Source organism: Aulostomus chinensis, chromosome 12 (genome assembly GCF_037954235.1).
Source record: "Aulostomus chinensis isolate RoL2024-O1b breed Wild chromosome 12, RoL_Achi_v1.0, whole genome shotgun sequence".
Lineage (NCBI taxonomy): Eukaryota > Metazoa > Chordata > Actinopteri > Syngnathiformes > Aulostomidae > Aulostomus > Aulostomus chinensis.
Window position 1 is genome coordinate 7,171,618 of NC_141331.1, and position 24,790 is coordinate 7,196,407.

Below are 24,790 nucleotides of genomic sequence, written 5' to 3' on the forward strand. Positions count from 1 at the left end.
GACGCCTGTGACGCACTTTTATTTTGAAGCAGGGGTGGGCCGGCGGGACAACTGGCTCAGTAATTCAAACAGCCCCTCTATAGTCTAGCAGTTGTTGGAGAGGCTGTGAAAACCTGTCACAGGTTTTAATGCTTTGTTACACCAAACATGTATGACTTGGAGTTCGTTAATATGACAGCCATCTATCAGTGACTACTAACGATAATAATAATAACAAAAATGATGACAACACATCTGAAAAGGTCATAAAGTGTTGCCTTAAAAAAATCCTGCTCATATGATTCAGTTGAATTTGCCAAGAGTGTAGTTTGTTAAGGTACAAGGCTTGGTTTAAACTGAGTTATTTGGCCTATAACAAAGTTATGTTTTCTTTTCTTATGGGGGGGGGGGGGGGCTTTGTTGCATACACATATGTGACAAATTTCAAGAGAAAAACTGAAGGTTGGAGGGTATGCTTTGGGGGTCCATTTGTCATCTTAAACAAAAAGGGTCACCACAAACCAATGGTGACTGATCATTTCTGTCCCATGATTCAATGTTTAAGGTTTCTTTATTGTCATTGGATATTTCTGTACAATGAAATTTAGTTGGATGCAGTCCATCACACAGCAGCATAAATAGATAAATAGGAACAGAAAATAACTAACAGGATTTTTTTTTTTGTAGTTTTCATCCTGGTGAGTGACTTTTCCCATGACGCTGTCCATATCCATAGGGAATGAGGTCAGTGAATGATGTGAAGAGTGTGTTTTCGCACTCACCAGATTTCTACTGTGGAGATTTTGGACTTGTGAGGCAGCCAGCCCCCGCCAGCTACAGTCGAAACACCAGGAGGAAATATCTTTTGGAGGAATCATGCCTCTAGTAGAGTTCCTGAATCTATGCAAGAGTGCACCAAAACACTCTCTGAAACCAAAGCAAGTACACAGGTTGTCTTTGACGTACATTTTTATTCAGGTGAGTTTACAGAATTCTCATGTATATGAAAAAAAAGACTAACCTTTCAAGTCTAAAGCATGCACTTTGGTGTGTTTAAATGAATAAACAAATATGTTTTTGGTTTTTTTTTGGACAGGCATCCTGAAGGTACAAATACTACACAGTAATCTCAGTCACCTAAGATATCACACAAAACTTTCCACTTAACTATTTTTAGAAGTTCTGCTTCGTAACAGTCCTGTAGATGCTTGTAGATGCCATATGAGAAGTCCTGCAGCGTCAGCAGTGAGATTCAAAACAGAAACACAGGGCTTGTACTTTTGCTCCGTTATGGAATGTGTATTTATACGGAAAAGAAAAGCTTTCAGTGTTAAAATGCTGCTCAAGTGAAACTAAACGAATTCAACGGTTGGCTTTCTTTCCTAAGAGGGTCTGAGCCCCGAGGAAGTTGGTATACCTCTCTAAGAGGATCACTTTCTTTGGATTACAAACAGCAGAGAAACATGTTCTCACATCTGACATTACTCCCACATCCGGTCTCAGCACATGCCACAGTCCATCAAGTTGTAACACACCAGTTGCCCTGAAATACATCCTGTCACTATGAAGCGATTATGCTCAGGTCATGTAGCTGGTGGTGGTGTACAGGGTCCCTCTTATAATGCTGACCACAAGTATTTGTTGTAAATGAGACTGGACTTAACAGAAAGTGATTACAGGCACGTGAGTTACGCAAGCGCTGGTGTACTGGACTATATTAGTTAGTAGAAGTGAGCCAAATAATCTTAATGTAAGGTTAGAGTGGATATAGTTACTGGACTAGTGCTGCACGATTACTAGGATCAAAATTGTACGGAGCCCCGGGGTTTAAAAAAAACAAAACAAAACAAAAAAACAAGGATGTCATTAAAAAAAGGGGGGCATCCTTTTGTGAGGTCCTGCTAAAGTTTTGAAAAAAAATCCCACAAAAGTTTTACAAGATATTAAGTTTTGTTTCCCGCAAAACTTTTCCTCTACAGTGATGTGTGTCCAAAAAAAATAAAAAAAAAATAAAAAAATCACCAGTTGAAATAAACTTCAAGATCTTGCAAAACTACAGTGTATCTTTTTTTTAAAGATATTTTTAGATATCTTTTCCACTCCGGTGCTCCGTAAAGTCATGATGTCAACCTGTGCATCAAACAGCTGCGAAAAACAACAAACAACAACAACAAAAGACCTCATCGCAACTCTAATTTTGAAAAGTACTGCATAAATGGCTTTAAAATTGAAAAAAAACAAAAACATTTTAATTAATTAACAATTTTAATTTAGCAAAACAATCTTTTAAAATGTTACTGCAAAAAAATATTTTTTGTATTTTCTACGCTCGTTTAAATTGGTAAATTTGAGCTGAGAAACACGTTTCAAAATCATCACTAATTTGTGTGCATCCCTTTGATAAACGAGCAAGTACACTTATGATACTATTTTTTATTCAGTACAAATTGCAGTTCTGTAATATTAATAATAACGTGACTTTTTCCGTCAAATTGTGCAGCCGTTAACCAGGTAACGAATAGCAAGGTTGCAACTTGTGAATGGCATAAATAATTCACTGTCAATAAAAGAGCTGGTAAAATTTTTATAAAGCTAGACAGAAATATATGTGTAGCATAATGTTAAAGAAAATGCACATTTACAGTCCATAAAATAAAACAATGTTGGTGGACAACAGTTAATATCAGATATCATATAAATATTTAATAAAACTTTTTTTTTTTATCAATTTCCTTTAGGATTCCTATTTTCATGAATATCAGTAACACAGACAAACTCAAGCTGGCAATCTGTTGTTTCCAATGTCTCGAAATTCAAGCTCATAGCGTGAATCCTCATGAAATACAGGACCACCATTGTACGTCTGGGATTGATCGTAGTGAAATAAGGCAAGCATGTCAACATACCGTGGGTCTCTGATGATAAAACAACTGGCCGTATCAGTTCCCGACTCATTAAACGACCCTTTCAAAGCTTTGCAGTTGTAACTTAAATCCTAGATTGAACAGGACACACAAATGTTACTCCATGTGATTGTCATGTTTGGAGATCGCCCTCCACCCTGCTGTGCTCAACACTGTGTTTACTTCCGAGCGACGGTTTCCGACAGCTTCTTCAGTCTCTTCTTCAGCTCCAGAGGGAATTTTTCGTAGCACTTCTTGCACACAGGCTTCATGTCGAACTCCACAAACTTGTTCCTGTAAAGGAGAAATGAACAGTGAATTCGCTGTTCTGTCTAATGCAGATGAAATCAATTGTTCCCCTTCTTTCATGAAGATGGTTTGGTGTGGTGACAAGCTGATATGTAGCTCTAATAATAATGAACAAGGAGGTCATGTATTTGGTGCTTGTTTGTCTGACTGTGAGCAAGATGAAGCAAAAATTATGAGTCCAGTTTTCACCTATCTTGGTAGAGGGGAAGAACATGATCCAGGGTAGAATCTTTTACATTTTGGGGCGGATCCATTTAACGTGGCGAAAAATACATTTCTTTAGCATTGGATTTGGCTTTTTGAACAGTTGAACGCTTTGAGCTGAATCATTTTGGATGCTGCTCTTCAGCGTTTGTATACGGAAGTGTTTTTGGACAGTTTAGGCGTCAGTCGCCATAAACTTAAAGCAAGCTGTCTGTGCCTGCTCTTCCTGCATGGTGGAGCAACAACAAAGTGATATGGGAAGGATCTTTATGTGCTCAAGACACCAATACAGTATGTGAATACTGGAAAAAGAAATAATTTTTGGATCGCTTTAAGCCTGACTGATAAAGTGTCACTAACAATTATCAATAATTCGCAACATCAACTGAAATGAAACATTTTATCACAATATTTTTTTTCTGCTTTCCGCTTGAGGTACAGCGTTTCTTATGTCTGTGTGCTTCCTGTAGCAAGCACCATTATTTACACTTGTTCTGTACCCCCACAACCCAGCTGCCCAATGACAGCATTCCCTGCCAAAGCAGATAATCACAGGCTGGAGAGGGACACGTGTCAACCTCTGAGGGACTCTGGAGCCGAGGCCAGTGAGCTGCCCTAAGTGATTACAGCTTTACCATGCAGGCCCAGACAGAGCAGGAGACCTGAGAAACAAAGCTGTCCTTTCAACATGTGACTGATCTGATTTTCCTGTTTGCATTTCAGAGGTTACCAGCCTAATCTCTACTTATGTTTCTGGGTGAGAGCGAGTCGTGTACTGAAACATTTCCAGTGTTGGGTCACTGAGATACGGTCACATCGTGCATATTCCCCCGGATTTCTTTTAGTCATCTGCACAGCCCGACCAAAATGAGAGGAATAAAAGGGGCGTGTTTGAAATATGATGAAAACAAAAGATAGACAGAAAGAAGGATGGAAACTGACCAACAGAAGAGGAGTGGAAGTGTGGAGAAAGGAGAAAAAGAGGATCACAGACACATGGGTATCAGCGGTTTCTTCTTCTTCTCTTTTGAGTCCCGTTCTCGCTTGGCAAGCCGGCGTTTCATGTCGTCTGGCAGGTGCTCATAACAGTGCTTACACACCGGCTTCAGATCCACCTCCACAAACTTATCCCTGACGGGGCAGGGATGGAGGAGAGATGGCGAGAAGTTGGTAAAAGGGGGAGAGAATAGGAGTTGGACAAAGAGAGAAGAATAACATTGACAAGACAGGAATAGAGACGAAGGGGAGGAGAAAAGGAAGGATAAGAGAGAGAGAGGGTATTGTTTAAATGAAAGGGAAGCAAGAAAAACGGAGAGGATGATGAAAGGGAGGCGCATTGGAGGAGAAATCCACAAAGGTCGTCACAGAAAGGTGAGAAAGTCAGATAACAGCAGGTTGTTGTGAGAGGAAGCGCTTCCTGACTGTGTAAAATACAGAATGAGAACAGAATCTGGGTCACAAATGTTCGGATGAATCCCACCAAACGGTGACAGTATTGATGTTGCAGCGAGTCCCTGAGAGTTGTGCATCACTCACTTGAGGGTCAGCTTTGTGTTGCAAGTAGAGCAGGCAAAGCAGTTGACACACCAGGCCTTGTTGAGGGCAGACACCACTGAAAAGAGAGAGAGAGAGAGAGAGAGAGAGAGAGAGAGAGAGAGAGAAACACATTCACATACATAATACATATACCTGTAGTTTCCTCAGGAGGTAAAAGGAGGAATGAGCCAAGAAAGCTGCACTGGATGTATACATTAAAAGACAGTTAGTATCATATGAAACCAGGGTTCTCCAGCTCTTCTGCTGAGAGTTCCTTCACCTCATGCTTCTAACATGCCAGGGTCCATTAGTCAAACAAAGATATCAAATTATTTCATCTACTTCAGCGTGTTAATGAATTCCAGTAAAAGTTGGGTGCACTGTCTCAACACGCCGCTTCAAGCCTCACTCCAAGCATTGGAAACACAACAACAACAACATATTCAATTGGATCTTGATAGTATCTATGAACCAATTTAAAACATTTTCCTGAAATAGTAATGTTTCTGCTGTTGTTTCAGCACTGCAGGGACTTTTCCTTCATTTAGCCCAACAAAGACTTACAGTAGTGGTTAGCTCACCAAACTCAGCGTCTCAAATTGTGTCTTTTAAGATGGGTTATTCGTGTTTTTAGGAAATTCACATGATTTGAATACAGCATTTCAATTATATTTCTAGATTATTTTACTGTACAAAAATCCAGTGGTTGAGGAACACTGACGTAAAAGAAAACGACAGTTAATTGATGATATCAGAACCAGTATAGAGAAGATCAAAACGAGAGGTCTCACCATCTCCTTCAATCACACGGTTGCAGTGGTAGCACACATCTCCAAACAGCTGAGAGGGATGAGGGGAGAGAAACAGACAGTGTTAACATGAACGCAGGGTCGCGTCTTAACAAGCAAAAATGTGCATCACAATGCAGCGACAGTAATCTTTGTCATGTTTCACTTGACGCTCTGCATTCACATCCCATGCAAACAAGAACAGGCTGGAGGGACAACTGGAAATCTATCTTAAGACCTCATTCAGACCGCCTGATTCGATCGACCCAGATCTGATCCGTAATGTTAACACGCAAACAGGAGAACAGTACATGTAATCTGATTTCCTGACATCTGTGCGGAAATAAATCTGACATAATATCTGCTAATATGACTGTCATCCAAATGGACAGACCACTTGTTCTTTTTGTTGCAAGTCAGCCATTGCTGAAAAAGGAGAAAAATCATAGTGATTTATGACTACCAGGGTAACTATGGTTACTATGCTGTGCTCCACTGAAAACCTTTGTGGAAAAATGGACCGAAGTCACCTTTCCTGACCACACCCAGGCTGAAATAAGGGCTGTACGCATTCACCTCCATTCATAAAAAGATTTTTTTTAAAAACTTTTTCCTTTTTTTAAAGGTTTTTCTTTTACATCTTTGCAAGTGTTTTGTTACGAAGTGAAGAATGCTCAAAATTGAAGGTTTTTTTTGTGAAACTATTTTGACTGAAAAATGACTCACATCTCCCTCTTTTTTTTTTTTAATTTCTTATACATTTTTTTAACACTGTCCTCTTGACCACAGCATTTTCATTAATCCATTATCCCGTTCAGTTAAGTACTTGAGTCAAAAACTGTCACAGTTGGTTGCTAATCTCAATTTTGGCACCGAGTACAGATTTTTTTTCAGCCGACTTAACTGGAGCGAGAGGAGGAGAGATTTGATGAAAGATGAAGCAGAGCAGCATGTTTCAATCACAAACGTCCCGTCGAGTGTTACCTGGTTGTAGTGTGTTTCACAGTAGGCCAGGCCCTTGCGTTCATAGTGACGATGTCCCAGGAAAGGTTTCTCACACTTAGCACACACAAAATGCTGCAAACAAACCCACAGCCGAGCACAAATGGTTAGATCTGCAATCGGCCAGTCCAGTAGCAGGATCAGACAGGCAGCGGCAACAGCTGGTGTTATAATTTCCACGTCCATTATCAGGTCGGACCACAAAAACATCAGTCCAGCTGTCCAGTTACTGTGTTCAACAGAGTAGAGAGTATAGAGCTCCAGATGCTGCACTTCCCCCGGCAAACATTTGAAGCTTGCTACTGTATGACTTACGTTCAAGTGGACGACATTTCATTAAAAGGACAACTCGTGCCTGTCTATGAGGACAGCATGGATGAGTCGCGCAGAGCAGCGTGACACCAATGTGGATTTTTCGGAGTTAAAAAAAGTGTTACGTTTGATGGGAATACGATTACAACAATCCTTCCGACGCCCACAAATCAGTAAGCACCGCTGAATAACCAGTTCCCTCATGGCAAGGTCAACGGGATTTTTGAACGAGTTACCAGTTTAACACCTGAAATATGGCTGGTGCTTTACACGGCACTCCAGGACATAAAATATGCCAGCAAATATCACGTGCCAGTGAGCATTCATGTGTCTTAAATACAACTTCTGCTTGAAAGTAGCTGAACGGGACTACCGGTCAAGCAAGTCCATGGTGTAGTTTGTTCACAGCATAACGTTAGCTTGTACTTCTAACAATTGCATTTATATTTCAGAAACAATAAAAGGGGTGTTAGTTTGACATAAAAGATCCCACAGATCAATCTATATTAGTGTAGCCCTTTTCTGGAGGCCAGGCAGGAAGACACCAGGCAGCAGTCAGTGACGGGCCAATCGCGACTACAATTCCCTCACCATGTCAAAGTGTCTCTCGCAGTAAACATGACCACCACGCTCAAAAAATGGGTGACCTTGAAATGGCCGTTCACAAATATTGCACACGTGATGCTACAAGTGGAGGAGGGAAGACAGGAAAATTGCCAAACAATGTGAGAAGATTAAAAAATAGTTGGAATCATTCCATAGAAAATGAATAAAGAGACGGGCTGCGGCAGGTGATGGAGGAATGATGCTCAGAGATGAAGGGCACTGAACAAAACTGTGGAGATAAAACTGGTAAAAGTTGGGAGACACACAGATGAAGGAATGAATGACTTGAAAATAATCCCCTAATCCCTTCGATGAACGTCTGCTTTCAGTTTCTCACATATGTCACACCGTTCTTCATCGGTGGATATCAATAACAAGTACAGTAAATACAAGAAAACACTGAGATGCTTCACCTGGGGCCAGTAGCACCAAGTTGGCTGACATTTTGGCAGAATATATCACCATGGTAACTGGAGACCTAACCAGTGTTTTGTTTCAGTTTTAACTGAAGCAGCACACAACAGCTAAACAGAACGCTGGCCTATAACATTTACACAATTTGTTCTGATTGAAAGTGAGTTTTAATCCAGTGTAGATGTTAAAGTGATGGTGTTTTCAAAAGGCTGAACTTCAGACCTCCACATGCCACTGCTTGCCCATGGCATTAACCACGCGTCCCTCGATGGGTCTCCTGCAGGCCCCGCAGATGGGGACACCCATTTTGTCATGGCAGGGCAGACAGTACAGCTCCCCCTTCAGCTCCCTGGCATCAGCAGTCAGCTCCTTCCTACAGAGGCAGATCAGCTCTACTTTAAATCATTCACACAAACTTATGCTTACACAGCAGATTTCAACAAGACCAATGTTAGGTATTGTTCCAGTTGGGGGCGGCACGGTGGTGCAGTGGTCAGCACTGTCGTCTCACAGCAAGAAGGTTCCAGGTTCCAGTCCCGGCTGGAGCACAGGGCCTCTCTGTGTGGAGTCTGCACACTCCGGCTTCCTCCCACAGTCCAAAGACATCAAGAGGGGACGTGGCTGAGTGATACTGTAAATTGACCGTAGGTGTGACTGTGAGAGTGAATGGTTGTCTGTCTCTATGTGTTGGCCCTGCGAAGGGTGACCTGTCCAGGGGGAACCCCGCCTTTCACCCTAAGGCTGCTAGGACAGGCTCCAGCCCCCCTACCACAACCCTTAACAGTATAAGCAGAAGAAAATAGATGGATGGATGTTCCAGTAGGTATTTGTTACAAAATAAAGTGAGAATAAAGTTCAAATTTTTTAATGAAATTTGCATTTCTGTAAACAAAGGCAACAGAGAGCGTGAATCACATCATTGTACAACTCAAATTTTACTGACTTCCAAAAATAAACTTGATGAGAGGATGGACAGATCTTATAGAAACAGACCCTTGGTCTAAGCTTGAAACACTAAATTACCTGCAAATGTTTTGAATTACTGTGTCACCATTACACACTTTGTCCAGCTGAGGGCGCTGGCACATTTCATTTTGACCCTCAGAAAGCGCTGCTCTCTGTCCTCACATTGTGCCGTTTGAAGGCTCTCCAGGAATCATTCAAAAGGATATTGAATCAGTGAACAGATCTGTGACCACGAAAGATTTTTATGTGCTCACAACCTGACGCAACATGTCTCTCCATGCCTCCTCCGGCCATCACGCTGCCGATCTGCTCTGAACAAGACCGTCACAGCTGGTCAGGCTTGTGTGTGCATGCTTACCCGCAGTTGTTGCAGTTGAAATGATCCGGGTGGTAGGGGTCATTCTTGAACAGCAGAGGCTGTTCTTCAATAATGGCGTGACACTTTTGACAGATGTACTTGCCCAGGCCTCGCGCTTTCTCTCTGTTGTGGCATGGACGGCACAGGTGCCTGGTGGTAGGGAGAGGGAGGGACTGATTAACAGAGGAAACGATGATGAAATGATTAACAGCAAAGACTGAGAGCTGCTTGATTTGAAACTCATATTATCTTTCCAAAGAAGGATCTGCTGGGACTCCAGAGGCTCGTTAAAGAGCAACTGACCTGCCAGCATTCTTGACAAATCCGACGTCGGCCAGCACAGCCTGACAGATATCACAGCAGAAACACTCTGGATGCCAACTGTTGTTCATGGCCTTGATCACACGGCCGATGATGAACTCGCCTGAGAGAGGAACAGTTGAATGAATATTTACAGGTGTACCTCCAGGCTCCATCCCCATACTGAGGAACTGGACCAGGTGGGATGTTTTCTTTTGCTGTAGTTCCTACTCACCACACTGGTGGCAGCAGGGAGCGAACAGCATCTGGAAGTCATGTTCACAGTACTTCCTGCCTTCAAACTGTCAAAAGAAATAGACATGTTTCTCAGTGGATCAAAGAAACAACATACTATAGTGGCAACAACAATAAAAAAAAAAAAAAAAAAACGAATGTGGAGTTTTTTTAGCAGGCACGTGGCAGGTAGCGGCTTATTTTATTACTTTATATCTTGCAAAAACAAGAAAATAAAGCCAGGTTCCTCACACGTCTGCATCAGTTAGCCTGCTACTGACTGTTGTTTCTTCATGGCAGGCAGAGTAATTTCCAGGTACTTCAAGGTTAATGCCTTGCTTCGATGTTTCTATCGATCTGAGTAACAGACACCTCGTCTCTGAGTAACAGAGCAGCATCAGGAGCAATAAGCCCCGAGTCAGGGGGGCTTAACTGCATAACAGTTGTACATAACACTGTTTTATCAAGTCGACAGTATTTGCAAAGGAAAAGTCACCAGTCTCCTGTATTAGAAATCCCAACATACCTCAACACTGCCTTATTTACAGATACACCAACATTATCTGTGTATTTGGAACAGAGCACATCTAGCAGGCCTGAGAGTGAGTGCAGTGTGCATGGCCTTTCCAAAGCCAAATCATTCCCAGCTCCTTTTTTTTTTAGTCTTTTATCGTCCTCCGGTTGTCTGTCAATTTATGCACTGTAATGATGAGAGGCAGTATTGAAAAAAGAAGGACAAAGTGTCACCTCATAGAAGAGTCCCTCTGGGAACTGCTGGAAACACTGGGCACACACGAAGCACTGCTCATGGTAGAGTTCTCCGTTGCTGTTCACTATCTTCTCTGCAGGGGCGAAGCCACTCTTGCAGCGCTCACACATGGCATTGGCCAGCGCATTGGCCATGTTGCTGAAAATAAAATACAAATCATAATAAGGATCAGAGAGTTCTTATGAATACAAGAGATATACGAGTAAACACGAATAACACTGGAGAGATGACAAATTCTCTATCTGTACTGATACTAAAATATTTTGAGGTGATTATGTGGAGCAGAAGTTTTTTCCAGGCCCATCCCCCCCCCCCCCAAACAATTGGTTTTAAGACTCAAAACTTCAGCTCCCAAATTTACCGAATTACTTATTTAGTCTCTGATTCCCTCTAAAGCCGACACAACATAATAGAGTAAATTGTAGTTGTCTTTTTTTTTTTTTTTTTTTTTAAAGGTCCATGTAATATTTTCTGAGAAATGAATGACAACGTCAGCATTGCTACTGGTGCAATAACTGATATCGGAGCCCTGCAGTGTGTGAGCTGTTACTTTAATCTTTTAGAGATAGCAAAGGCCCTGCTCTCTTTTATATTGAAACCTCAAAGCAAGTGAAAAAAAAACAACAACACCTGGATCTGCCACAAAACTCTTGGCCCAAGCTACCCCTCCATCAAGTGTCATGATAATTAGCCAGGTAATTCTGTGTAATCTGGTTTACAGACCATCGTTCATCAGTGATTAAACTTCCTTTAGGTGCTTCGACTGTTGGGGTAAGCTGGTTGTACATGTTCAAGGATTTGTAATTTGTTTCGCAGCTCTGAAATATTGCAAAGTTTGAACTGAGAAAACGCTGCACAAGGCATTGACACGCATGCATGCACGGACGCAAGCACACACACACACACACACACACACACACACACACACACACACACACACACACACACACGTGCGTGCGCACACTCCGCCTTGGTTTTTGTGTTTATTTTGGGTCAGCTCGTCAGGGTGTGGGAATGGATGAGATGGAAAAATCGACATGTTCTTTCAGCGTAAAGTCATGCTCCACCCAGCTGCACTGAGGTCTATATCAGGTGTGTGTTCTGCCTGTGATAAGTGTACATGTGTTTACGTGTTCAGATGTCAATCAGTATGCTGGTAAAACCTTCCACAAACACTGGTCTGATACCCGCGTTAAGAACAAACCACTGGAATACTGACACATTGCATGAGTACAACAGACGATCTCAATAGCGCTCCTTCAGTTTGGAGACACTACTGTTACTGCATTGACACACAAACTACAATACATCAACTAATAACTTCTTACACTGGACATATTAGTACCAGATACTGCATCACAAAATATGGCACACCCAAAAAAAACAACACCTCCTGGCTGCAGCAGAAATAGTTTATCTCCCATTATCTAGTTCTACATTACACAGAAATACATGCAGCTCACTCAATTATGTGTTCTTAATAACATGTAATGATTGACATCTCTCCTTCAGTGGAAGCAGAGAACTCTCAAATACCAGATGGACACGAGTCACACTGTTCATCTGTGCTTCCTACTGATTCTTAAACTGAACCGTCATCGATTGTCTGAGAGTCTGAAGATAATCTGGGCTGTGCGTCTACTATAACTTCTGTACATTGTACGCTCACTGTTTATTCTTTTAAAGAAGGCAAGTTATGTTATCGTCGGAAAAACCGTGCAGCGGACAAATATTCATCATAAATAATGTCGCCCTTTTGCTGACACATTTCATTACATATTTATGCTTTGTCTGCCCTGAACCTTGGACTGAATCCATGTTGATCCCAGACTTTAAATCAAAATGATCCAACTGTTCCAAAACAAACAAAAGCAGCCAAGATACACAAAAACGAGGAATAAATTAAAACATGTTGAAGACAAAGATGTGTAAACAGAGAGGGAGAAAATGAGGAGAGAATGTTGGAAACATCCTGGCTTATCTGCCTTGTTAGAAAGGTCAGAATACCAGAGAGTATCGAGGCAACACACACACACACACACACACACACACACACACAGACACACACACACACACGCACGCACACACACGCACACACGGCGTGTACGATTTTTATAGAGTGAAGCCATGTGTCCTATTAACTTCATTAGAACACGATGAGGATTAACAAGAATTCCAAAAGCTCCCAGACACGCTGCTCATAACCGCTAATTTTTCAGCTCGTCCATTCAACAGTAAACATCTTTGTACAACGTTTTTATACTGACCACACTAAACACCACGCGAGAATAAGCACAAATTCCTTGTCGGTGCACTCCTCTCAAACTTATCAAATGCATATTGTTCTTTATGCCCGGTCAAACCTGATATCACACACGCTGACAGCCCTGCCCTGTCTAGAGGATTTATGGGAGGAAGTGATACATCCCTTTGGCATTTCCACTCTCTAATCTGCCTTTAGCACAGTTAGAAACAAGACTATAAGCAGTTGTGGCACTTTAATAAAACAGGCTTTCTTCATTTAATTCAACGCAGGTTGTCGACAGAATAAGAGCGGAGTAATTAGTCTGTCAGAGCCATTAAGGAGGACATGATCCCTCACCAGCTGCCACTTACGTTCCGCGTGGTAATTCAGAAGTCATGCTGCCAGCCTGGCTGCTAAATCCAGCCGGGTGGCAACAAGCTTTTTCCCCGGCGCCACCCGTCCTCCCATACCTAGTTACTCTAGTAACTCTCCCCTTGATTTAAAGTTAAATTCATTACAAATGAGGAGATTTGTTCCCCCCCTAAAAACAGACTTAAGCCATAACATGAGTAAACATGAAAAAAAAATGTTTTTTTAATTAAAACAATACCTGGGTAAAGAAAAGTAAGGTATTAATATGAGCAACCAATATAAATGATAAATGAAGCAGAACGGAAATAACGGAATAATCTAAAAATACATTGGTGTGGACACGACACCACACCACTGGCAACAAACCTGAGCGTAAAAGCTGATTTATGAGGATTACTTGGTTTAATTTAATTTTTAATTTAAAACATCTCTTTCAGTCACGGATATTTCAGTTAATCGTTTCATGTTCATGTAAAGCTGTTAACAACGCAGGCAGCTCTGATTGTTTCTGGGTTTCCCATTGGCTTGTGTTTCCTGGCATACATCAGATGATAAATATTTCAGATGTTGTAGATGAACATAGGCGCCTTAGGGTGCGTGTTTCTTAAAAAAAAAAAAAAAAAAAGGTCCACATGGGATTCTCCTTCTACCCTGTTACCCAAACCATGCTGGGCTGTGACTATAAATGGAGGCTGGTTGTCAGCAAAGCAAGAGGATCCAGACGATGACTTCTGTTATGAATACTTTCTGCTCCCTCCATCCTCACTCCTCTGGTGTCCTCTCCCTGGCTTCCTTTTCTTCCCTGTCAGCCTCATCCAGGATACACGTCTATGCAGGTGTGTGTGTGTCTATGAACGATGTACAAAGATTACAGGCATTCATCGACTTTTTCTGTACCTCCTGCTTGTCCTTGGTAAAAATACATTAAACTGATTCTTTTAAGGCCGCTGCTGACCACTCACAATCCAGGTTTTTGTGCTGTAAATGATTATAAAGTGAGGAAATTAATTATTTAGGCCAACTCATCTGATATTTTTTATAACAATTAAATGCATTAAACTGACCACCATATTAAACATAAGGTAAAAATGACTATTTGTCGTTGTTCACTAAGGCCCTGCTGCTCTGCAGACCCTGGTAAAACAGCAAGTACGGTGACATGCATTGAGGCACCATAACCAAGGCTGTTCATTTAATCATTGTTCAAGTCGGTGATGTACAGATGGTGAATATGATGGTTGCCTGGCAGGCGGGGCATGACTCTTCCATGCTGCGTGGCGGGTGGTTAAAGGGGACGCTGTAAATGTGGTGGCAGTTTCCTAATAAATCCAATAAATCCTTCTTTCTTTTTTCTTGTCTTTTGACCCAGCAGGAGGTGACCTGCTGGTGAAGTTAAACATTTTCAAATCCTACACATCCACACGAGAGCTTTAATGTTTCCATGACTGACGTGACCTCACTTTACCGTCTCAGTTTACGGTCAACGATGCCCCCACCTGAGTTTTATCTTCTTCAGAGTCTCAAGCACCTGATAAGACAGAAACTCCCAAATTCCCCCTCATCAACCCGCCGATGGCCCTTTGTCTACGTTTTCCTGCGGTATCTTTTACCCAGATCTCGTTGGTAGTACAGCATGTATATTTGTCCCTCATGCTGACATACTTTGAATACCAGTTGGCATATTCTACTTTGCATAACAACTCCCCCCCTTGGCACAAAAATAGCCCTTCCTCTGTGCTCTCGCTCTCTCCTGTAGACCTTGGAGCTATGCCTGCACAAACAGAGCACCTAAGGCAGCTTAAGCAAATCAAACTGGCTGCTAAAACCCTGCTTCTCTGGAATATCAGAATTCTTCACATTCTATAGCGCAACAGGAAGGTCGGAGCACACAGCGACCGTTTGGGAGCAGACAGAAAGCCTACCAGTCTTCCTGTACTGTTAACAGCTTTCGTGGCAACACCAGCTTCTGAAATTAATTTTTCTCGGATCATGATTTAATGATGTGGCAAATCATGGTCAAGCCAGGGAATCAGCAACCTCTGTCCCAGTGCAACTGCTGATTTTCTCCAAGGATATTCTTAAATTAGACTGAGGACATTTTTTCCCCCTTAAAGAAATACAATCAAAGTAATCAAGTTCGCCCCCCCCCCCCCCCAGTAAGCGCCTACATGTTTATGCCTGACCCCAAAGGCTTTCGTCCATCTCTTCTTAACGGTGTACTTACAAGCGAGCATAAAAATCACAAAACTCCTTATAAACTTTGACATCGCTTTTCCGTCTCTGGGACTTGGAGACTGGGACCTCAGCCTCTCCTCCGTCACCACCCTGATGGAAGCCGTTCATCTCCTCATGAGGAATGTGGTCCAGAGCTTCCCCATCCTCAGGTATGGACGGTGGCAGAGCACGACCATTCATCTTCGTACAATGAACGGTCTGAATTGATTGAAAAAGTCCCCCCCCCCTACCCAAAAAAAAAATCCTGATAAAAATCCTCTGGACAGGTTCAATGAAGAATGAGAGTCTGGTAATGAGAAGGAACTGTAATCCTCATTGCAGGAGGGAGACTGAAATGCTGGTCAGACTGAGCTGGATCTACTCCCTCCCTCCCTCTCTCTCTCTCTCTCTCTCTCTCTCTCGCTCTCACACACACACACACACACACACACACACACACACACACACACACACACACACAAACACACAAACACACACACACACCTCTCACTCGGACACACTCCCTCTTTTTCTCATTCCCACATCAACTACTCCTCCCTTTTTTTCCCCCTCTCTCACTCTTAGGTACACATACTGATCTCCCTCCTGTCACACTCACTGTCTATTCTTGGGCCAGTTACTGAAATTAAAGAGCCCACCCTGACGCCTGCCCAGACAGAGGTCACTGGGCCGTGGCGCGCGCGCGCACACACACACACACACACACACACACACACACACACACACACACACACACACGTACTTACAGCTCTGTGAGGACCTCCATTAATATGATGCCTTTCCTATCTCCTGGCCTTAATCTTAACCATCATAACTAAAAGCCTCACCCTAAGCTTAACCATAACTTCATTCTAACCCTGACACAAAAACCAAGTTTTGACCTTCAAATGCTCCTCCAAAGTTATGAAGACTTTTTCACTTTCCAAAAATGTTCTCACTCAGTTGAAACATGTTCTGGAAGTACAAGTACAATAACGCACACATACACAGATTTGTGAAGCTATCTAAATGTCCTCAATTTCCAAAAAGATCCTCCCTTAGATGTTTAAAACTCAAACCGGTCCTCATAAAGACAGCTGTAGATGTAAAACTTTAAATGGGATACAAATATGACACCTGGTACTTCCAGTTACTTAAAATAGTGGTGTCTTGAAGCAGCGATGATGATATAAATGGCAATAACAGCCAGCTTTGCCTTCCATGACACATAGCTCGCTGAACTGGATTACAAATCCAGCCCCCCACCACCTAACTGGTAAACAATATCATGTGATTGTTGGTCTGTTTATTTTTGTCAGTAAAGGACCCTGGCAGGAACTCTGGACATAAGATCAAGCTAAGTAACAGTACAGGACATTTCAACAACAAGGCCATTTAAAGCGCTTAAAGACATTATTTAAGGCATTTATTTGCCATCATAAATGACCAAAAAGCTGCATAAATCTTGATATTTAAGAGTTTGAACCACAGAAAAGTTTGGCAATTTTGCACGACAAAAAAACAAAAACAATAAAACACTTGTTTATCAAAATAGTTTGCAATTCATTTTCTTTTAGCCAACTACTTGATTAGTTGCTGCAACTCCAGGTGTTCCGCAAGTATAATACTGATTAAGTCCTTTCAAAGGGAGCGAACAAGACACGCTGATCATTTTAACACTTACCTAACATATCGGGGGCAAAACTTACAAAAGTCACAAATCCCATATAGGTCTGACCACGGCATTCTTTTAGACTCGTAAATTTATGTTTGTTCCTTGCTAATAAACGCTGGTTCTTATGTGGTTAGAGTCAATTGGCACAATCAATGACCACTTCCCAAACCATCAAACATGAAGCCACATCTGGAAATACACTCCAGTGAGACCGACTTGCTTCAGGCTCCATTTCAGAACATCCGCTGCAATGATCTGCCGAACTGAGGGGGACAAACAATGCAACGCATTGTGTGTTTGACCCCAGCAGAAACGTGTCTACAGGTCCTTCGGTAAAACGCCGTTCTACATGACTCCATCATTCCACAAATAGACACCCAGTGGAGCCTCAACTCCAAACTAGGTGCTGGCAGCTGCCGTGTGTATGTGTGTGTGCGTGCGTGTGTATTAGTGTGGGATTGTGTACATACAGGGGCCAGTTTTACCTCCTATACATACAAGGGAGTTCCAAACAGCAGAGCCGTTATTATTCATGGCAAAATTTCTGTATGAATTTTTAAAGACTGCCAGTTTCTTCTGCTTCATAATGGCACTATTTTTCTTGTTTCCAGTAGAATTCAACAGAAGTGCACTGTCATGCGTGTTGAGAGATGGGCCTTAGTGACTGACACACCCTGATTATTAGGCTCAACCTTATCTACACAACAAGTCTCCATCAAGGGATTGTATGAGTCATGAAATGATGTCATTTTATTAGGCAGCGTCTATACTTATCAGAGGTTCTCCAAAACATAACAATGACTCCAGACGTGTCACCTGCCCTCAGCTGGAGCTACGTAGAGGATCTAATCTGCTGGGAACCAGTGGTGAGCGACTGGGGCACAATGGACAGAGGGTGGGAGCTGAACAGGAAACACACACACAACCCTTCCTCCTGATTGCAGCCATGGTCTGCCATGTTGGAAGGTTGTACCACCCGAGGAGAGGAGATCCTGTGGTCATGCGTGTATGTCAAAGCTCTCCTCTCCCATGGCGGTGGAGGACACTCCCCACTGAAATCAAGACTGAAGCTCATCTGTGTTCCACGCAGATTAGTGAAGCGAAAATACCGTGCATAGACGTTATTTTTGGTACTTTGGTACAGAATATTAAGCTCACTCTAAAAGAGCACAGATTTTTGATTTCTCAGATGAGGAGAGCTTGAAAGAAAGAACGATGAGTGCTGACATAAATGTCAAACTGAGCTTAAAAATGGCTACAGCAACTGTCAGCAGACCAAGTGTCTCTGGTGTGTCCCCCACTGTGGGATAGTGTTTTCAGTCTTCTTTATGGGGTTATTAAAGGTCAGAGGAGAGGTTATAAGTCAGGCCACCCGGGTTAAAAATATTACAGAGTGGCAGCAATTAATTTTCTAACAAGCAGGGATTAAAGCATCTAATTAATGTTACAGTCAGAAATAAAATTTTCACGGGCCTCATGCATGCATGTTTTCTTATATTTGTTCCCACAAGGAGCGCTAAGAAGGAAAGAGGACATTTCAACGTGGGATTCATGAAACGGCCAAAGCTATTCTTACCCACCGAGTATGAGGTGACGCATGTTCGACTCTAAATTTTGCTGGTTTTGGGTGCGAGCAGCACCTCTGTGGTCAGTTGCTTTGCAGAACGCAGGAGCCCACGGTTATCTGGTTCTGTTTAAGATTCGTATGAAAGCTGAAGTCGAGGTTTAACCTGCAACTTCAAATCAGTACCAGCAATTATTATTAACTTTTACCACAATATTCATTCATGAACAATTGTCTTATACACTTTATTACACGGTCAAAACACTTCCCCAAAACACTTTGTGCTGTACAAACGCTGAACTAATCCTGAGGATTAAGAGTCAGTGAGAGGTTCTCCATGTCAGTTTCATCAATAACCTGAGAGAATATGACTTTTTGCAAAACCCTTATTATTCCAAATTCAGTCCCGTTCAATGGAACATTACACAATACTCTCCAGTGTTTTTATTGTGTCCTAGACTCTCATGGTAGAAAAAATAATCACATTTTGATCAGCTGTCAAAACCTTCAGTAAAACACACAAACCCATAGTGATGCTCATTTATCATAAAACATTTTGTAACAACTCTGACTCTCTCTTGAACTGCTGCAGACTCAAGCTGAGGAAATTAATCACACACCCAGCTAACGCAAACACACAGTGTCAACAGCGACCATGGTAACCCAGACCAGAGGGCTGCTGGGGCAAAACCAGTTTTTGCTTGGTAAAGCTCGGAGGATACACAATCCAGCAGCGCACGCGCACAAACGCACACACACAACCACACACACACACACACACACACACAAGACCGTTTGACACACACTGATTCAAAGATTGTGTAAACAGAATTTAAGACTAACATTTCCATTGGTTGGCTCTTTTTGTTCCTGACACCCACTTTGACCTGCACTATGAAAGCTCCACTGTTGCTCTACAAGATAGCAAAGACAGCAACTTGGGGGACGTTACCTTTTCATTACGCCAAAGAGAACGACCCATTACTTTCTAGTCTTAACACTTGTTTGAAATTCAATGGACAATTAAGGGGGAACACAGGGTCAGTTGCATTGCCCACTTAAATCCAGATTTTTTTTTTTAAATTAGTATAAAACAGAGAAGCCGCATCTAATGCATCCCGAAAAAAGCAATTGCAAAGCAAATTCCTTGTCAGCCTAGCTTAGTTTCTGTTTCATACCACAGTTGTTTTCATGAGAAACACTAAAATCAAAGTCACAGTTCCATGTTGAGGGAGTTCTGGATGACCGTATTTGGCTTTCGAAGTGAGATCCATGTACCTATGAGAGCTTGTCAAGGCAGGCTTGTTTCCAATGCCTTGATAGTTTTGTCATTACTGTAATTTGTACTGACATTCCATGGTGATGCAGCACCTATGGCAAACGCTGCTCACCAAGAATGTTCCTGTCAGCATGTTTGGATCTGAAAAGGTTCCACACAAAAGAGAGAGATTCTCAGTTTGGTGCAGACACGTAGATAAATCTATATTTACTGTCGATCCAAGTTTTGATTCAGACTCTTTTTCAAATTCCTTTCTTTCGCTGTTTACGTTTATGGAGTTTATTTCGGCCCCATCTTGTGTACAACATGGAACATCAGATGTGGTTGTTTGCTTAGATGCTCCATGATTATTCAAACAATCTGAAGACTTTAGCATGATTAATCCTCCAGCCCTATGTTACTGCATGGACACAATTTTGAGTGTTCGGTAAATTTGTTTGTGTCTTGTCTACTCCTCCCTGCGGTTTTCTTCCTCTAAATGTTTTATTGTGACCTTAAGCAGCATTTTCAGTTTAAACCATTTTGACGGTGCACTGCTGCAAATACTTGGTTTTGGACTGCATTTAGGACTTCAGCATACGATTTGGCTAGAACTCATCTGAGTAGTTTGTTTAATTGGTTATCTAAATTGCATGTGGAGGACAGAGTATGATGGTTTGACTGGGAACCCCTGCAGAGAGAGAGAGACAGAGAGAGAGAGAGAGAGACAGAGAGAGAGAGAGAGAGAGAGAGAGAGAGAGAGACAGAGAGAGAGACAGAGCTCTTTTCTCGTCACATTCTTTACATTACTACATTCCTGCAATCACACACAAACAGAGTGGGGGGTGGTGAACGACAGCAAGGGAACATCCCAAATAGATTGATCTCAATTTATTATGAAACAACTACTGCAAAACTCTGCTGCTCGAAGAGAAATGAAGTCATCATCATCATCAGCTGCAGTATTTATTGACCAAACACTCAAGTACCAAGCGCTATCGAGCCCTGCAAATATACTACAAACAGAGAGGACCTTTACTTCAAAGGTTGTGGTTGTGATACTGTTTCTGTGGCAACAAAAACAAACCCTCTCCTGATTTGTTACAAAGTGCAGGACAATGTTGGAGCCTCAGCTGATGGTATCCAGGCAGATACCAAGCTAATGATAAGTGAAACACACCAGTAGAACGCAAGTTACAATGTCACATTCACTGACACACACACAAAAAAAATAATAGGGGCTGCAGAAATGGAGAAACGAATCATGTGTCACCTGGGTAAGAAATCCAACCTCCACAAATAATCTGTTGATAACTGCAGCTGTAAGTGCGATCGTAAAGGTAATCTAAAATAAAGACACGATCCAATAAGAGTGGGCACCGTTTCTTTAACATGTCGGGATGCCGGCAGTGCGTTGGGCATATTACAAACGGCATACTTGACAAGCTCTGCACAGGCATCCATCGACTGTTTCCTTTTGTACCACGAAGATTATTTCCACAAAGGTTGTGGGAGAAAAGCAAAGGCAAATGCTCCTGTTCAATACTTCAAGCTTTTCTAGTCCTGCGAAAAACAGGATTTCAAATTGAACTTGGCTTCAAAGATATGCAGTAACTCACATTCAGGTGTGAAGCCAAGCAACAGCAAGGGAAACTAACAATAGTCAGCATGCTGAATCAACTCTTAATATTGGACAGATTACTCACCTGAACCTGTCCCCAACCAGGCTTCCATAGCTGTCTGGTCTCTCCTGTCTTCGTCTGTACAAGTCTGAGTTTGACAACTCCTTCAGCCTCAAAGAGTTCATGTCTCCTTCACCTCTCCCTCTCACCCTCCCTTCCTTCCTTTCTTCCCCTCAACACAACTCCACAGAAACAGCAGTACTCCAAAGAGTGTTCACGGTTGATCCAAATCTTGTTGCCCTCTCCTCCTATCTCTCCCAACACACCTCCAGGGCTCGCACTTTAGGGGAAGGACAGAGGTGTGGTTTCACAGTACGCACACCTACTGATCAACTACTTCTTTGTCCTCCTCCCCCTCCTCCTTCATCAGGTGGACAGGGAATGCCTCAGACTGAGGAGAAAGAGTGGAGGGGAATTGCCCTTTCCAAGCTCGGCCTCCACTCTAAATTTGCCTCCTACTCACTGGCTCATTCAAGTTTGTTTGAGCAAAAATAAGGCCAAGATAGACAAGGAGTATAAATACCGGAGAAAATCGAAGTGAAACAACAACTCGCTTACGCTTTCTCATCCAGTAAAGCAGATCTCTCATTTTACCTGATTTATGAGGTCATCTGAGGTCAGCACTGAGGGATGTTAAGATGCTCCATCAGCCAGTATTCTAAGGCTTCATGGAAGCCCGAGAAGATGCTTTTTTTTTTTTTACAACAACCCTGCAGCAAGCACACCTACGGAACCCACAGACACGATGGCTGCGGTGAAAGTGCCAGGTCATGAAGGCGACTGCGCATGTGCCCAGTTGTTTTAGAGTTGTACAGTCTAAAATGGCGGATCACTTCTTGTCAATGTAAACCCATAATGATGAAAATGATGATTTATAATGATGATAATAATAATAATCATAATAATAATACAACTTTTCACCGATATATCTATGGACACTTCTGGTGGATATAATTATTTTATTTAATCTTAAGGGATAAAAGAATAAACATTGTGATGGATCTATCTGCAGAATGAGGGAATCTCACCACTACCACACATTTAAAAACATGTAGCTCCAAGTAAAGTGAGTACTGCACTTGAACATACTGCCATTTGGATAATATTTCATGTACAGTACAGCCGTAATTAAAACGCTTACTAAATCCAACACTGTAAATCACAGAGGACTGGGATTATTTCCCAGCAGTCAAACCAGCTATTGAAGGAGAATGTCAACTTATGAATAATTCATTACAATGTGGGAACAAGAGATCCTCTCCACACAAACACACAACAGATGAATGTTTTTCAAACCAGCTGAAAGGTTTTTTTTTTTCAACTCTCTGATATGTTTAATTAAAACAACAACAACAACAACAACAACAGAGGCTGTGATGTCACAGAAACAGGGGCAGGATTGGTCAGGAGATGTGGAACCAAACAAGCAAAGTCAACAAGCACTTGGAGAAGAAACAGATGTAAACAGAACCCGGGGTGCGACCCACCAAGCACACCGACAGAGACTGAACACGAGCAGTACTCTACGAGTCTTGAACTACATTTCCCACAGAAGTTTTAGTTTTACATCCTGTACCCCTGGTGTGTGTCCTCCTCTGGCTCCACAGATGGCGCTAACACCACCAGTGGCTAGGCTAGCACCACAAACATGAATGCTAGCTCTACCACACACCATACTGGGGCAGATGGTTGTCAGTTGGGAGTCTATTTCCAGCCGATGCGTCTATGTCTGCTGCTCCCATGGGTGTGGGGCGAGACCGCTTCAACCATTTATCCACATCTGAGCTAGTTAGACAACATATTTGTTGCTAAAGGGCCTTTTTTGGTTTCAAGCAGGAGGAAATGGACACAGACCCACTGGTAGTACATCCCCCGAGGGCCTGCCTCCAGCCCCCAACACTGCCTCTGATTGGCTAGTACTCGATAGCGATGGGGGAGCGGATTGGGGATCAATCCACACATCTATCCAGAACCTTTCCTATTGCAAGACCATGGACCTGCTGTACCGTAGCATGTATCACCTTATATAATCCACATACGACTCAAGTAAATTGCTTTGAAATACATTTCATTAAAAAAAATGTGTATATCACTTGCTCTTTTAATACGCAGTGCTACTGAATTTACTACAGCCTTATGTTGCATCACTCAATATGACGTCAATGACAAAAATAATGATAATACAAAAGAAAAAACCCTGTAGTACGGGAATAAGTGTGTGTATCAGTACTTGTATCACTAGTAATGAGTACCTTTAGGTGTGTGTGGTGAGATGGATCAGGGTCAGAGCCAATCAGAGGCAAGGAAAGGAGCAGGTCTTTGCAGAATTTGGGTGGGGAAAAAAAAGCATGTTGAGAGAATTTAACAGTTTTTTGGCTAACCCCTAACACCAGGAAGAAAGTATGAAGAGGTCAAAACTCCAACAATACTTCCAATAAACACAACAACTGAATCGTGAGACCAGAGAGTTTTGTGGTTTTCTTCCAGTGACCCACAATAAAGCTGTTTTTTTGTTTTTTTTCTTTTATCCAAGCACAGGTGGACCTACTTGCGGCTGACAGAATCACGTCTCTCCCGTAGAGACGAGATGCCCTGTGAAAGCACTTCCCACCTTACCTCCAGCTGCTTGCCTTGACCTGCTCGGCATTCCACATGAGTCTGACTAACAAACACACATACACACACACATACACACAGACACACACACAAAATGCATAAAAGAAGCAGAAGATGATGAACAAATACATGCGTAGGAGGGAATGTGCTACTAACAAGTGGACCAATAACAGCTGTTCCAGTTTGCGCAATTCTACTAAGATTTTTGCAGAGGTACATGACCACACCATATATGGAGTATATTCTACCCATAAACAATCCTGACACTCCAGCACACAAGCGTGAATGAACGCTCACAACAGCGTGGGCCACCTGCCCAGAGGCAGATGCAGCGTAGAACTGACTCGAACCTCTAAATCACTACATATCCCAGGTATCCTGCAGAGCCAATCAGGGCTGGATTCTTACATGTTGCTGGCTTTTTGAAAGGTAATGTGATTTAGCCAGACATGGACGAAGAGAGCAAAATTATTAACAGAGAGCG

General features: G+C 42.3%; 1 protein-coding gene across 5 annotated transcripts in view; it reads right to left on the minus strand.

Annotated features, from left to right (window-relative positions):
* Positions 1-914: 914 nt before the first annotated feature.
* The window catches only part of lims2 (LIM and senescent cell antigen-like domains 2), a 29,236-nt gene continuing 5,360 nt past the window's right edge, over positions 915-24,790 (minus strand). The window contains exons 1-11 of one of the 5 annotated variants that reach the window (XM_086219828.1): positions 21,715-21,929; positions 10,659-10,818; positions 9,913-9,979; positions 9,681-9,801; positions 9,378-9,527; positions 8,276-8,426; positions 6,704-6,796; positions 5,723-5,771; positions 4,932-5,007; positions 4,338-4,526; positions 915-3,176 (exon numbers count right to left, since the gene is read on the minus strand). In XM_086219828.1, the coding sequence (XP_086075954.1) occupies positions 4,382-4,526; positions 4,932-5,007; positions 5,723-5,771; positions 6,704-6,796; positions 8,276-8,426; positions 9,378-9,527; positions 9,681-9,801; positions 9,913-9,979; positions 10,659-10,818; positions 21,715-21,815 (1,113 nt within the window). In that variant the 5' untranslated portion in view covers positions 21,816-21,929 and the 3' untranslated portion in view covers positions 915-3,176; positions 4,338-4,381. Of the gene's footprint in view, positions 3,177-4,337; positions 4,527-4,931; positions 5,008-5,722; positions 5,772-6,703; positions 6,797-8,275; positions 8,427-9,377; positions 9,528-9,680; positions 9,802-9,912; positions 9,980-10,658; positions 10,819-15,521; positions 15,866-21,714; positions 21,930-24,790 lie in introns of those variants that run through there. The other 4 variants (XM_086219826.1, XM_086219825.1, XM_086219829.1 and 1 more) reach the window with 4 other exon arrangements.